This window comes from Salvelinus namaycush, chromosome 1 (assembly GCF_016432855.1).
Source record: "Salvelinus namaycush isolate Seneca chromosome 1, SaNama_1.0, whole genome shotgun sequence".
Classification (NCBI taxonomy): domain Eukaryota; kingdom Metazoa; phylum Chordata; class Actinopteri; order Salmoniformes; family Salmonidae; genus Salvelinus; species Salvelinus namaycush.
The window spans coordinates 60,871,505-60,887,953 of record NC_052307.1 but is presented as its reverse complement, the minus strand read 5'-3'; the positions used below and the strand labels follow the sequence as shown (position 1 = coordinate 60,887,953).

The 16,449-nt window shown below is 46.0% G+C and overlaps 1 protein-coding gene across 1 annotated transcript; it reads right to left on the bottom strand.

The window, feature by feature from the left end:
- Window positions 1-1,807: 1,807 nt before the first annotated feature.
- On the bottom strand, window positions 1,808-5,417 carry LOC120052436 (neuronal acetylcholine receptor subunit beta-4-like). Its single transcript, XM_038999345.1, has 5 exons — window positions 5,280-5,417; window positions 4,362-4,406; window positions 3,785-3,894; window positions 2,555-3,614; window positions 1,808-1,972 (listed from the first exon to the last, which is right to left on the bottom strand). Exons 1-5 carry the CDS (start codon window positions 5,391-5,393, stop codon window positions 1,808-1,810), a joined length of 1,494 nt encoding a protein of 497 aa, XP_038855273.1. The 5' UTR covers window positions 5,394-5,417.
- Window positions 5,418-16,449: the final 11,032 nt, after the last annotated feature.

Sequence of the window (16,449 nt, the reverse complement as noted above, 5' to 3'; positions counted from 1 at the left end):
TAAAACACTTACAACGCACCAATGTGTTTTACAGTGCGTGCAAGGTATTCAAGCAAAATTGCAGGAAAAATATGATGGGGTAGTTCCAAGAGAGGTCATCGACTGAGTCTGAAAGACGCTCTCAACTGCACTCACACTAAAGCACACACAAAGCCCAGGCCAGGCACCCCCACCCTCAAACCCCTCTTGACAAGCAACCTTCACACACCTCATATCGGAGGCTAGACTTCCATTAACCTGCAATCCCATTTTCATTTATTACTTCGGATGCAGCTTCAAACCATCAATCCACTTCCATTAAGAGTAGGAATCCTGCCTATTGCCACGGTCTCTCCTAAGGTATGTCAAAAATAATAATGGCTTGCTGCTGTAATCAATTCGGTGGGCTGTGTTAACATGTTACATCTGTGCTTATCGAGCTGATAAAACAGATGTGTGCTGTTATGTTATTGTCATGCCAGTGTGGCTGTATAGATAAAGCATTATTTACAATTATTTGAACACTATTATTGTAATTCCACCCCCAAAATCCAGACAAAACAAAAACCAGAAACATGAACATCAAGACATAGGTACAGTACTATAAACATTGGCAAGACAGACCAACAAAGATGATAAAGATCCCATTTAGTAGAGAGGCTACTCTTTCGGAGACGTGTAAGCATATTAAAAGGGTACAATCTTTCATCATATTAGGTCAAAAGCACCCAGCTTGCACATTTCCTAGATGTCAGTGCGATATACCTAAACACCCCAGTAGGCAGGCTGATGTTCAAACTGTCAGTGTAATCACATATCATCAGTTGAGGTAGGAGATTCACATGTTTATTGAGTCAGGAACAAAGCTGCTTTGCCTTGTCATTAGCAGCTGATGTGACAGAAAGTCGGTGATAAACAGGGCTCTGGCGATTGATCAAAGGAGAGATTGATACCTAGAGCAAGAGAGTCCGTGCAATGTCAACGGATGTGTTGCCAGAGTGGGCATCTACAATGTGGCCAGTAGATGGCACAATATGTTTCACTATTAGGCTTACTGCCTTTACGTTTCTGTCTGTATGTTTCTGTTCATGGATAAATCAGGAAACGTACATATAACCAAATAAAAAGTACAAATATGTTTTTAAACTGCAACTGTTTATTGCTTCAAAACCCTACATCTGTGGGGAATATCCCCAGTAATTCACATGTTATAGACTTGTAACTCATACACCAACTCATTTTATATATGGGGTGTATCAGTTAGGAGGCCTCTTTATAACACCCTAGCTTGAGTCATAATGTTCTGAGCTACATGATTTTGCCCAATATCCATCTTATCAACGTGACCTAATATTCTGATTTGCACTTTGAAAATTGCTTTAACTGAGTCAAGCTATTTTATTTTATCACACTGAACATCATTTCATGAAGTACTCCACCACTTTAGACTTCATTGGGTGTTAATGAATTTAATCAAACTCACTGAACTTTTTATACATTTATAGATTTTTTTCATGACACTTTACATTTCAACAACAGGGTGACATAACATGGATAGGAGTCAAATGATATCTGACATATCTCTGTATTATGTGGGTTATTACTCCACCCGGGTAATGTTTGTACTTTCAGTCTAGTTTTAGAGGGACATCTTTGTATCTCTGCTTCAACTACATGAAAAAAGTCAACTCTTCATTGTACCGTTGTGTCATGTTAGGACCAGGTAGTAGAAACAGAAAGAGACACTGAGACCTGTAGGCCACATGGCGTTGGTTGATGTTCTATGACCCTTATTTCTATGTATGACCACCATACGTCTTGGGGATGTTCAGGTATGGGGTGTGTCTGAGCTGGGCTGCTGGATGGGGACTATTGAATGCTGAAATAGAGGCTGGAGGAAGAGACCCAGGGTTCCAGTCACACACACTATTATAAAGATCCACAGGAACATACGGTCCACCACCATTGCCACATACTTCCAGTCCTCAATCACCTGGGAACACACAGAGAATAAGGTATGGTCATATTACTATCATGCACCTGTGACATGCAGAAATTGGGTATGGAGTACAATATGTGATTGAGTAAAACATTATGCAAATGTAATATAAGATGAAGAAACAAAGCGAAAGCACCAGTCTAAATATTACTGAGCCAGACCTTGTAAAAGCTATTGACCCTTTCACCCCTCTCCTCTGCTGTTCTTAGCAGTTTTTGAAAGTGGAAATTTTTCAAGCCTGGTCACCTCACTTTTACATTGATTTGTTTAAGAAAACAATCTATTACAACAGTCTGTGTCATTTTACTGGATTTTATTCTCAACTACCTCACATCCTAGTATTCTTCATTCCTGGTCTTTGAGGACCACAGCGTGTGCAGGCTTTTGTCCTAGCCCAGCACTTACACAACTGGTCCAGCTGATCACGGTCATGATCATTAGTGGAGCCAGGTGTTAAAGTACTAAGCTGTACACACTACGTCTCTGCAGGACCAAGGATAGAAAACACTGCTTTGAGTCCTAACTCCAGCTCATTTCACAACACTAACCCCATTGACACGGTCATGGTTCACTTACATTCTGGTTATCATCGTCCCCCATCATGTGATCAGCCACGAAGCGGACCCCGTCCACTGCCTCCTGTACATCTCCCCCCCAGTCTGGGCTGCCTCTCTGGCGGAGGTCCTGGGAGGAGGAGAAGCTGTTGGGCAGGAACTCGGTGGAGCGGGCCTCCCCCTTCCTGAAGGTGTGGGTGTACCCCAGCGGCGCTGTGACTTTGTTGTAAAAGTGTCCCGGGGAGGCGAAGGCCGAGGCAGAGGAGAGGAAGGCAGAAGAGGAAGACATGGCGGCAGCGGTGGTGGCAGGGTAGCCCAGGTCCGCCAGGATGGACCTGCGAGCTCGGAGTTGTCTCTGCTGGCGTAGCCGCTGGCGGGCAGAGTTATTCTGCGGGCGTCTCATGAAGAGCAGATGGGGCAGCTTGTTGAGGAACACTACCTTGACCCAGGGGGGCATGGTGTGTGTGCTGGGGGAGCGGTGGTGTACATTGAGAACACACACACTGGTAATGATGGAGAAGGTAACCAGCACCATGGTGAACATTAGGTACTTCCCGATCAGAGGCACGTCCAGCGAGGTGGGAGGGACGATCTTGGAGATCAGGAGGAGGAACACAGTGAGGGCCAGGAGGACTGAGATACACAAAGTCATCTTCTCCCCACAGTCAGACGGCAGGTAGAAGACCAGGATGGCCAGAGAGGTGATGAGGACACAGGGGATGATTAGGTTGATGGTGTAGAACAGTGGCTTCCTCTTGATGATGAAGTCATAGGTGAGGTCCACGTAGGTAGGATCCAGAGGGTTAACCGTCCGCCTGCCCGGCAGGGCCAAGATGTCCCATTCCCCACTGGGAGTGAAGTCGTCCATGCTGGCCACCCCTGTCTTCAGGACCAAATCGAGCTCGGTGTGGTCGTAGGTCCATGACCGGAACTTGAGCGTGCAGTTCTGCTGGTCAAAGGGGAAGTGCTTGACCTCGATCTTGCAGGCACTCTTATAGATGGCCGGAGGGAGCCAGACGATGCTGCCGTTGAACTGGACAATGGCATTGGTGAAGACTGTTACCTCATAGGTTCCATCCGCACTATGGAGAGAGTGATGAGGGAGGTAGGGGGAGAGGACTCTATTACAGAAACGTATTATGTCTTTATGAGAAAATGTATTACAATCACAAGTTAGATTTTCATGATCCGTAAATTACATGAGAAAATGTGCACATCATTTGGAAAATATATCTGGACAATGAATACTTACTTGTTATAGAGCACAATATCAGGTAGCCAGATGTGTCTGGAAGGAATACGAAGCTTGTCAATGCCATCATATTGAGAAGGGTCCCATGATAGCCTGTAGTCATCCCAGTGCTGGAGAGACAGGGGGTTACATATTTTACATTGTAGTCATTTAGCACACACTCTTATCCAGAGCAACTTAGATAAGCAATTAGTGTTAAGTGCCTTGCTCAAGGGTACATAGAGACATGTTTCACCTAGTCAGCTCAGGGATTCGAACCAGAGACCTTTCAGTTACTGGCCCAGCGCTCTTAACTGATAGGCTACCCTCACTGTTCTGACTGTTACACTCAGTCACATAAGGACTCTCTGCCAACACCAGATCATTCCCAATTACACAATTAATTATCATTGAAATGAAAAGTGGTGAAGGGTGTGGGCACAATTATCATTCTGTTCTGTTCCGGATTGTCTGAGTCAGAGGCATAGTTCTGCTTCAATTCAGGTTCAATGAGAAGGACACTGGAGCTGGAGACGGACGAGGGGACAGTCTGAGTAATGAATGATTAGTAGGATAGGACCATAATCTTCACACTTACCTGTGTGAGCCAAACATTGGTGGTCATAATCTGCTCTCTCTCATTCTGGAAATTAAAAAGGCGGTGGAGTGTTAGCTTCATTTAAAAACAGACTATTTACTATACGATACACAAAGCATGTTTAATGACAAAACACACATACAGACTCCAGCACACATTCATCTAGTGCACATGCTTGATTTAGAAGAGAGTAAAAGTGAGAGATGTGTTTTCACACTGAATAAATTCCCTGCACATGGGGTCAATTGTTAAGATAAATGACACCCTCGCCTGGGACACATCTGCCATCTGAGCGCCGTTGGACCTGTTGATAAATCCACAGAGCGCTTGCATCAACTCTGAACAGCAAGTAAAATGAACACCCCTAAAAAGGAGTGGGTAGCAGAGTGGGCAAACCTCCAATGCACGCAGCAGCACAATGCTTTAAAACAAATATGTCACACTTCTCATACCATTACACTTTACAGGACATTCACATTTCAATTACCAAAGAGGAGGACAATAAGAGGCCATAAACAGAGAATGTATGTGTCCTGATGATATTCTCTGGGCCATGCCAGGGCAGGGAGGAAGGGAGGACCCTGTAAATCAGTGTGGGACTCCAACGTCCTCTCCTGAGGCAGCTTTACAGCTCTTTCTTAGGCAATGAGCTGAAGTTTCAATCTGGACATGACAGAGACGTAGAGCCCTGCCAGATCCATCCTATACCCATGCTGTCATTAGGGCCAGGGCCTTTCAGTAGAATGTGTGTAAGTAATTAACATGGTTGCCACTGACTCCTCTGAGCTCTGCTCTCCCTTTCTGTTTTCTCATCTCTGGTCTCTCCTCTCCCTCTGTGGTCTCCCTCATCTGCCCCATCTCTCCTCTCCGTCTCAGGGCCTCTAGCTGGCTCTATGGAATGGCTATCATGAGACTGACCACACTGATGAGTTGGGCCAGGGACACCTGTAGTTTGACAGTGACCCGCTCTGTCCTGTTCACAGCTGGGCGGATCAGCTTGTTGTAGCGATCGTTTCTAAGCAGCCAGTTCATCAGACGCTCCTCTGAGTCCGCACAACTGCCACCTGTGGAAAGAGTCAACAGTGATTTGGAGATAATTGCGGAAAATAGTCAGAGTTGGTACCTTTATTGCAATTGTGTTATGACAATGAAAAAACTAGATTACTGTGTGATTAAAAAAAGACCCGCTGGCTGAATCTGTTGTGTTTAGTCACTGGTTTTATAGCTGGACTGTCACGCCTGTCTTTTTATGTTGTTTAATGGAGTATGTTATATAGCTCTGTATGGACTGGATGAAAACTGTGTTGCTGACTTCAGTCTTTCAGTCTTTCAGCTCCCCAACCCAGGACAAAGAGGAGCAGAGCAAAACACCTACTGTGACACTTCCTGGTTTTTATACCCTTGCACCTGGAAGTGTTTAATATCACTCCAAACAAACTGAATGTCTGATAGGGCTTGGGCTGTGTTAAATAGATAGGGGGAAAAAATATGGGGGCTTTGGAGCCTTTAATAATTAATATCCACGATATGGGAGGGAAGATGTTTCTGCAGAATGTTAACGATTCTGCTGTTGCAGAGCCAGAGCCTAAAGCCACATGATCAGCCATGAGCTCCAGCCATGAATACCACCACGATGCGCAAGTCAGTTTACCCCCCTTCCCCGAAAGAGGAAGGACAGGGAGGCGTAGATGATAAAACGCTCTCTCTTCCACCAACAACCATCTCTTCCCCCACCAGCCCTCCTCTATACCTCCCGGGTGGCGCAGTGGTCTAGGGCACTGCATCGCAGTGCTAGCTGCGCCACCAGAGTCTCTGGGTTCGCGCCCAGGCTCTGTCGCAGCCGGCCGCAACCGGGAGGTCCGTGGGGCGACGCACAATTGGCATAGTGTCGTCCGGGTTAGGGAGGGTTTGGCCGGCAGGGATATCCTTGTCTCAGTATGTAAAAAATGTAATAAAAATGTATGCACTCTACTGTAAGTCGCTCTGGATAAGAGCGTCTGCTAAATGACTAAAATGTAAATGTAAAAATGTAGTGAGTAATGCTCTGTCATACAGTAGCAGAGAGCAGCTGGGTAGAACAGTCAGGAGAAATTGTTTTGGAGAAAAATGCTTAGTCAAATGGTACATGCCCTGGAGTAATCTTTACAATAGCTGCTAAGACTGTTGCATTGAAAAATATTAATTTGAAGATTCATGGTTTGATATTTGGTATTTTATTAGGATCCCCATTAGCTGTTGCGATAGCAGAAGCTACTCTTCCTGGGGTCCACACAAAACATGAAACATGAAGTAATACTGAACATTAATAGACAAGAACAGCTCAAGAACAGATATACATACATATAAAATGTGAAGTGGACTACATTTCAGTACATACACACAATATTTAGATCAAATAGGGGAGAGGCGTTGTTTTTTTAAACCAGGTTTGCTGTTTACTTGAGCAATCTTGGATGGAAGGGAGTTCCATGCAATCATGGCTCTTTATAATACTGTACATTTTCTTACATTTGTTCTGGATTTGGGGACTGTGAAAAGACCCCTGGTGGCATGTCTGGTGGGGTAAGTGTGTGTGTGTCCGTGATATGTGTAAATTGACTATACAAACAATTTGGACTTTTCAACACATTGTTTCTTACAAAAACAAGAAGTGATGCAGTCAGACTCTCCTCTAATTTTAGCCAAGGGAGACTGGCATGCATAGTATAGATTCACATTTACAGATTATGGTAGGTAAAAATAAGATACATGTTTTGACTATAGATCTCTTCCCCATAGTTTATTATCATGTGCCAGTTTGTGCCAGGCAATTACCACAAATCCTAATTATTGAGGTATAGTTTCATGTAGAGTTGAGAGTTCAGGAGTGTCCAACAGACAATAGACTGGTGCATGTTTTCATGGCTCCCCTATCATCAGTCACTTGGCTGGACTCCCATCAAACACAATGGGTCCTCTACAAGACAGATGGCATGTTGTCAAAGCCCTGGGAGGCTGCTGTCAAACATCCACACTCTTTACCCAGAGGTGAAGGACACTGGCCAGTGGGAGAGCAGGCAACTCAAACTACTAATCACTACCTGCTGAGAAGGGCTATTACAGTGTGTGTGTGTGTGTGTGTGTGTGTGTGTGTGTGTGTGTGTGTGTGTGTGTGTGTGTGTGTGTGTGTGTGTGTGTGTGTGTGTATCAACTGGGTCTTGAAAGGGGAGACAGCCTATAGGGAGGAGGTAAGAGACCTGGCGGAGTGGTGCCAGGACAACAACCTCTCCCCCAATGTGAGCAAGACAAAGGAGATGATCGTGGACTATAGGAAAAGAAAGGCCGAACAGGCCCCTATTAACATTGTCGGGGCTGTAGTGGAGTGTGTCAAGAGTTTCAAGGTCTTTGGTGTCCACATCACCAACGAACTATCATGGTCCAAACATACCAAGACAGTCGTGAAGAGGGCAGGACACCACCTTTTCCCCCTCAAGAGACTGAAAAGAATGGGCATGTGTCCCCAGATCCTCAAAAAGTTCTACAGCTGCACCATCGAGAGCATCCTGACTGGTTGCATCACCGCCTGGTATGGTAACTGCTCGGCATCTGAGCAGAAGGCGCTACAGAGGGTAGTATGTACGGCCCAGTACATCACTGGGGCCAAGCTTCCTGCCATCCAGGACCTATACACTATGCGGTGTCAGAGGAAGGCCCAAAAAAATGGTCAAAGACTCCAGTCACCAAAGTCATAGACTGTTCTCTCTGCTACAGCACGGCAAGCAGTACCGGAGCGCCATGTCTTGGTCCAAAAGGCTCCTTAACAGCTTCTACCCCCAAGCCATAAGACTGCTGAACAATTAATCAAATGGCTATTTACATTGACACTGTTTATTATCTATGCATAGTCACTTTACCCCTACCTACATGTACAAATTACCTCGACTAACCTGTACCCCCGCACATTGACTCGGTACCGGTACCCCCTGTATATAGCCTCGTTATTGTTATGTAATTTTCTCGTGTTATTTTTTATTTTACTTTTTAAATATTTTCTTAACTCTTTCTTGAACTGCATTGTTGGTTAAGGGCTTGTCAGTAAGCATTTCACGGGAAGCTCTACACCTGTTGTATTCGGCGCATGTGACAAATAACAGTTGATTTGAATGTACATTCCTTTTAATGGCAACAATTTAAAAGTGTGGCGTTGACATTATGTGATTGGCAGGAGAGGGCAGTGGTGTTAATAGTGACTGAATCAGCAACGGTTGACTTTTAAAAAGGTTACTCTGCTCTACGCTCCAGAATACTGCATTCTCAAAAATTGCATCTATGACGAGATTTGGAGGTGCATAATGCACCCTGTCTTTTGACCCAATAGAAAACAGCAGGCAAAAAACATCCTGTCATCTGGATTTCAGTGTTGGCCCTCAAGACATGCCAGAGGTCCTACTGATTACAGAACACTGTGGCATTCAGCTGTATGGTTAGAATATTACTGCCAGGTTCTCCACGCTGAGCACAGACAGACGATGTAGCCTGGTCACCAGCCAGGTCTGTGTGCTTTAGCCATTTGCCCTGGCTTTATTTTCAGGCCATACATGCTATGACAACGAACCAAACAAGGCAGAGTGGACAAGTTAAAAGCTACACATAGCATCTATCCCCGCTGTCAAATTCCCTTGCAAGAAGGTGCTGTAAATGACCAGTGTACTGTATAGGCAAAGTGTGATATATGATCCTTTACTCTCCCAGTGACTTCCCTCTCTTCCTGAGAAGGGCCGGTCAGAGCTCCTTAATCATTGTTATTGTGGCCAATTGATGCCCATTTGTTGGAAACCTTTTAACCAAACTCCTCCTCTAACCACAGTACAGTGAATACACACATGTTTTCTATGATAATACCCAGAATGCCCTTATATTTGCTGACTGATTGTAAAGGCTACTGTAACAGGTTTGACTTAGTGCATCAGGATAAGAGAGAGCATTTGCATTGAAATATACACTATACAGTGCCTTCTGGAAGTATTCAGACCCCTTGACTTTTTCCACATTTTGTTACGTTACAGCCTTATTCTCATCAATCCACACACAATACCCCACAATGACAAAGCAAAAACAGGTTTTTAGAAAGAAAAAAATATATTACAATTATTTTTATTCAAATCAAATCAGATTTTATTTGTCACATGCGCCCAATACAATACTTACAAGTAATTAACCAACAATGCAGTTTTAAGACAAATACCTAAAGAAAAATAAGAAATAAAAGTAACAAATAATTAAAGAGCAGCAGTAAAATAACAATAGCGAGGCTATATATGTCACGTTCCTGACCTATTTCTGTTAGTTTGTTGTATGTGTTAGTTGGTCAGGACGTGAGTTTGGGTGGGCATTCTATGTTTTCTGTTTCTATGTTGGTTTAAGGGTTGCCTGGTATGGCTCTCAATTAGAGGCAGGTGTTTGGCGTTTCCTCTAATTGAGAGTCATATTTAGGTAGGTTGTTTCACAGTGTTCGTTGTGGGTGGTTGTCTCCTGTGTCAGTGTTTGTCGCACCATACGGGACTGTTCGGTTTGTTTGTTCATCGTTCCTTTTGTGTAGTCATTTTTCCCTGTTCGTGCGTTCTTCGTGTTATATGTAAGTTCGTATAGTTCAGGTCTGTCTACGTTTTCGTTTCGTTATTTTGTTAATTATTCAAGTGTTTTCGTTTCGTGTTTATTCCGTCTTGTTTAATTAAAATATGTCATTTCACAACGCTGCGCCTTGGTTCAATCACTACTCCTCCTCTTCGGTTGAAGAGGAGGAGGAACACCGTTACAGAACCACCCACCAATCCAGAACCAAGCAGCATAAGTTCGAGCAGTGGAACACGCAACAGGAGAGGCTTAATTATTTGGAGAAATGGACATGGGAGGAAGACCTAGAAGGCAAAGGACCCTGGGCGCAGCCAGGAGAATATCGCCGCCCCAAAGCTGAGCTGGAGGCAGCGAAAGCAGAGAGGCGGCGATATGAGGAGGCAGCTAGGAAGCAAGGCTGGAGACCGGAGAATCAAGCCCAAAACTGCAGATATGAGGGGACGCGTCTAGCACGGAAGCCCGAAAAGCCCGTGAGTACTACCCAAAAATGTCTTGGGGGGGGGGCTAAGAGGTAGTGGGCCAAGGGCAGGTAGGAGACCTGCGCCCACTTACCAGGCTAACCGTGGAGAGCGGGAGTACGGGCAGACGCCGTGTTACGCAGTAGAGCGCACGGTGTCTCCTGTACGTGTGCATAGCCCAGTGCGGGTTATTCCACCTCCCCGCACTGGTAGGGCTAGATTGAGCATTGAGCCAAGTGCCATGAAGCCGGCTCTACATATCTGGCCACCAGTACGTCTCCTTGGGCCGGCTTACATGGCACCAGCCTTACGCATGGTGTCCCCGGTTCGCCTACATAGCCCGGTGCGGGTTATTCCACCTCCCCGCACTGGGCGGGCGACGGGGAGCATTCAACCAGGTAAGGTTGGGCAGGCTCAATGCTCAAGGGAGCCAGTACGCTTGCACGGTCCGGTATTTCCGGCACTACCTCCCCGCCCCAGCCCAGTACCACCAGTGCCTACACTACGCACCAGGCTTCCAGTGCGTCTCCAGAGCCCTGTTCCTCCTCCACGCACTCTCCCTATGGTGCGTGTCTCCAGCCCAGTGCCTCCAGTTCTGGCACCACGCACTAAGCCACCTGTGCGTCTCCAGAGCCCTATACACACTGTTCCTTCTCCCCGTACTCGTCCTGATGTGCGTGCCCTCAGCCCGGTGCCACCAGTGCCGGTACCAGGCACCAGGCAAATAGTACGTTTTGAGAGTCCAGTGTGCCCTGTCCCTGCTCCCCGCACTAGGCTTGAAGTGCGTGTCTCCAGTCCGGTGCCTCTAGTTCCGGCACCACGCACCAGGCCTTCAGTGCGTCTCAGCCGGCCAGAGTCTGCCGTCTGCCCAACGGCGCCTGAACTGTCCGTCTGCCAAGCGCCGCATGAACTGCCCGTCTGCCATGAGCCTACAGAGCCTTCCGCCAGACTGGAGCCGCTAGAGCCTTCCGCCAGACAGGAGCAGCCAAAGCCTTCCGCTAGACAGGATCAGTCTGAGCCATCCGTCTCCGCAGCGCCATCTGAGCCATCCGTCTCCTCAGCTCCATCTGAGCCATCCGTCTCCCCAGCGCCGTCTGAGCCATCCGTCTCCTCAGCGCCATCTGAGCCATCCGTCTCCTCAGCGCCATCTGAGCCATCCGTCTCCCCAGCGCCGTCTGAGCCATCCGTCTGTCCCGAGCCATTAGAGCCGCCCGTCTGTCCCGAGCCGTCAGAGCCGTTAGTCAGTCAGGAGCCGCTAGAGCCATTCGCCAGACAGGATCTGCCAGAGCCGCCAACCAGACAGGATCTGCCAGAGCCGCCAACCAGACAGGATCTGCCAGAGCCGCCAACCAGACAGGATCTGCCAGAGCCGCCAACCAGACAGGATCTGCCAGAGCCGCCAACCAGACAGGATCTGCCAGAGCCGCCAGCGAGCCATGAGCGTCCAGAGCCGTCAGCTAGCCATGAGCGTCCAGAGCCGTCAGCCAGCCATGAGCGTCCAGAGCCGTCAGCCAGCCATGAGCGTCCAGAGCCGTCAGCCAGCCATGAGCGTCCAGAGCCGTCAGCCAGCCATGAGCGTCCAGAGCTGTCAGCTAGCCATGAGCGTCCAGAGCTGTCAGCGAGCCATGAGCGTCCAGAGCCGTCAGCCAGCCATGAGCGTCCAGAGCCGTCAGCCAGCCATGAGCGTCCAGAGCTGTCAGCTAGCCATGAGCGTCCAGAGCCGTCAGCCAGTCATGAGCTGCCCCTCAGCCCAGAGCGGCCATTAATCCAGAACTGCCCCTCAGTCCAGAGCTGTCTCTCTGTCCGGAGCTGCCTTTCAGTCCGGAGTTGCCCCTCTATCCTGAGCTACCTCTCTATCTACCTCTCTATTCTCACCTACCTCTATGTCCTGAGCTACCTTGTCCCGGAGCTGTACCTTTATTTTGTGTTGCCTATATTAGGTGGGTGGAGGAGAGGGGTGGTCATTCTGAGGGGGATTAGCAAGCTGGGATTGACTATGGTGGGGTGGGGACCTCGTCCTGAGCCTGAGCCACCACCGTGGTCAGATGCCCACCCAGACCCTCCCCTAAACTTTGTGCTGGTGCGCCCGGAGTTCGCACCTTAAGGGGGGGGTTATGTCACGTTCCTGACCTATTTCTGTTAGTTTGTTGTATGTGTTAGTTGGTCAGGACGTGAGTTTGGGTGGGCATTCTATGTTTTCTGTTTCTATGTTGGTTTAAGGGTTGCCTGGTATGGCTCTCAATTAGAGGCAGGTGTTTGGCGTTTCCTCTAATTGAGAGTCATATTTAGGTAGGTTGTTTCACAGTGTTCGTTGTGGGTGGTTGTCTCCTGTGTCAGTGTTTGTCGCACCATACGGGACTGTTCGGTTTGTTTGTTCATCGTTCCTTTTGTGTAGTCATTTTTCCCTGTTCGTGCGTTCTTCGTGTTATATGTAAGTTCGTATAGTTCAGGTCTGTCTACGTTTTCGTTTCGTTATTTTGTTAATTATTCAAGTGTTTTCGTTTCGTGTTTATTCCGTCTTGTTTAATTAAAATATGTCATTTCACAACGCTGCGCCTTGGTTCAATCACTACTCCTCCTCTTCGGTTGAAGAGGAGGAGGAACACCGTTACAATATACAGGGGGTACCGGTACAGAGTATATGTGCGGGGGCACCAGTTAGTTGAGGTAATTGAGGTAATATATACATGTAAGTAGAGTTATTAAAGTGACTTATGCATAGATAATAACAGAGAGTATCAGCAGTATAAAAGGGGGGGGGGGGGGGGGGGGGAATGCAAATAGTATAGCAGGGCAGAAATTTGACAAACTGACTTGTTGGAAAGGTGGCATCCTATGATGCCATGTTGAAAGTCACTGAGGCCTTCAGTAAGGCCATTCTACTACCAATGTTTGTCTATGGAGATGCAAATAGTTTGGGTAACCAATTGATGAGATGTTCAGTAGTCCTATGGCTTGGGTGGTAGAAGCTGTTTATAAGCCTCATGGACCTAGACTTGGTGCTCCAGTACCGCTGCGGTAGCAGAGAGAACAGTATGACTAGGGTGGCTGGAGTTTTTGACAATTTGTATTTTATTTTACCATTATTTTACCAGGTAAGTTCAGACCCTTTAATCAGTACTTTGTTGAAGCACCTTTGGCAGGGATTACAGCATCAAGTCTTCTTGGTATGACGCTACAAGCTTGGCACACCTGTATTTGGGGAGGTTCTCCAAATTTTCTCTGCAGATCCTGTCAAGCTTTGTCAGGTTGGATGGGGATTGCTGCACAGCTATTTTCAGGTCTCTCCAAAGATGTTCGATCAGGTTCAAGTCCGGGCTCTGGCTGGGCCACTCAAGGACATTCAGAGACTTGTCCAGGCCTCCGACCTCACTAATACTGAATGGAAGCATGTCCCCGCAGCAATGTTCCAACATCTAGTGGAAAGCCTTCCCAGAAGAGGGGGGCTGTTATAGCAGCAAAGGGGGAGCAACTCCATATTAATGGCCATGATTTTGGAATGAGACGTTTGAGATGAGATGTTATGAGAAAAAAATATATATATATATGTTAGGTGTGGTATGGTTACATAAGACAGAAGGCTATTTAAGGCAAAAAATGAAAGGTGGGTGGGCATATAATGCGAACATCTAGCAACCCAAAGGTTGAATTTTCAGTCTCATCACGAACAACGAGCTAATTATCAATTTTTCCACTACTAACTACTTTTTAGCTACTTTGCAACTACTTAGCATATTAGCTAACCCTTCCCTTAACCCTTTTAGCTAACCCTTCCCCTAACCCTTTAACCTAACTCCTAACCTTAACCCTACCCCTAGCGTAGCTAATGTTAGCCAGCTAGCTAGCATTAGTGTTAGCTACGTTGCCACAACAAATTGGAATTCGTAACATATCATACCTTTTGAAGATTCGTAACACTTTGTACATTTGCAAAATCGTATCATATTGTAGGTTTTGCATATTGGTAATATATCATACACATTGTAATTCATAACATATCATTTGAAATGGATGATGGATATCCATAAATTAATACATGCCATACCAAACGTAACATATCATACTAAATGGAGTGTGCCGGATTAAAGTAAATAATAAGAAATGCTCTTAGGCCAGGTTGGCTGATTAGCCTGTGAATGTTCTTCACTGCTTGTCCTATGTGCGACCTAATAAGGGGTAATACAAATATTGTTTTATTCTCTTGACAGTATTGTATCTAATTTATTTAAGACATATGATTGTTGAAATTAAGGCATCAATACATGTTGAACTATGTTCCTCTTTGATAATAAAATATACACCTTTATGCACTCATGGAAATTTGGCATTAAATAAAATAATTTCTTACATGCACTGTAGGTGAATTACAAAAGTGAACCTCCTTTCTGAAGATGCACAGTTATAACAACGACAAGAACAACAACCCATTGTAGAGAGATTTTTCAACTGAACTGACAATGCAATCGAAATTCACATACATGAAATACTTACATTTTAACAAAGTGAAAAGGAAAGCGAGGAGAGTGAGAGTCCGTGTCATTTTGACAGTGCCACGATATCCATCCGTGTCCTCATTCAGGAAGCCTAATACGAATAGGATCTAACGTGCTTACCGAGCATTCCCAACTCCTAAAAAGCTCCATACACGCGCGCCTGTCCGGCTCTACAAATAACGACACCCGCATTAGTTATAACAAATGTTTACTTAAAACGGTGTGTCTGTACCAGGTCGAGATTTGCAGCAGCGTTGGGATAGAAACGAGACCCTTTCCCCAACATATACCGTTCCACCTTCCTTACTCGTTGCGCATCGCTCTCACACACAACACGATCTCCTGAGCGCAAATCTTGGATCGACTAATTGCTATTTTCCGTTCTTCCTTCAATGTTGATACTTAACCATGTGATCTGTTATGGGTTATAGGCAGATTTCTGTGATACTACTTAGGCTATAGACAATAACATTTATGACAATACAAATGTTTTGTTTTCTTCATGTATTAATCCACAACAAAATCTATCAATCAAATGTATTTATAAAGCCCTTCTTACATCAGCAGATGTCACAAAGTGCTGTACAGAAATCCAGCCTAAAACCCCAAACAGCAAGCAATGCAGGTGTAGAAGCAATGCAGGTGTAAAAGCTCCCTAGAAAGGCAGGAACCTAGGAAGAAACCTAGAGAGGAACCAGGTTATGAGGGGAGGCCAGGCCAGGCCTCTATCAAATCTATATTCATATGACCATATGTGACCATAGTGCCATGGGTTGAATCTAGACCACTATACTGTATGTATGCTAGTTTAAAAAATATATATATATTATTTTCCCAATATCAAACCTGCCACATAAGTCACCAAAACACCAATTAGGTCACATGATGACCTACAGTAAGTTACCCTAAATGGATATTTCTCACTTAACTGACAACCAAGTGGACTGGAGCCCTTTATGACACTTTGTATTAGTGTCCATATTGTGTTAGACGATCAGAAGAGTGTCTGTCCCCTCATCAGATGGCATGAGTGTGCTGCACTTGGTGGGACCTCTCTCTCTCTCTCTCTCTCTCTCTCTCTCTCTCTCTCTCTCTCTCTCTCTCTCTCTCTCTCTCTCTCTCTCTCTCTCTCTCTCTCTCTCTCTCGCTCTCTCTCTCTCTCTCTCACACACACACACTCTCTCTCCCTCTCTCTCTCTCACACTCTCTCTCTCCCTCATCTCTCATTGTCTCTGACTTTTCCAACATGCACTTAGCTGTACCAGCCTATAGCCTACCTGGCTCTTTCAGTCACAGCACAAACACTCACTAATCCAACACTGACACAGACTCTGACCTCTCAGTTCAGTGGCTCCCATGTCTGGATGCCCTGGCCAGATAACCACAGCTAATTAAAATCGTTCGTTTCCTGCTACATATCTTCTCTGGCTATCATGGTGGTTGTGTGATGAGTTGGGGGATTCAGTGACGTCACACAAGTTTGGTGAGGATGTTTACAAGGTCTGGTGCGTGATACACAACCCT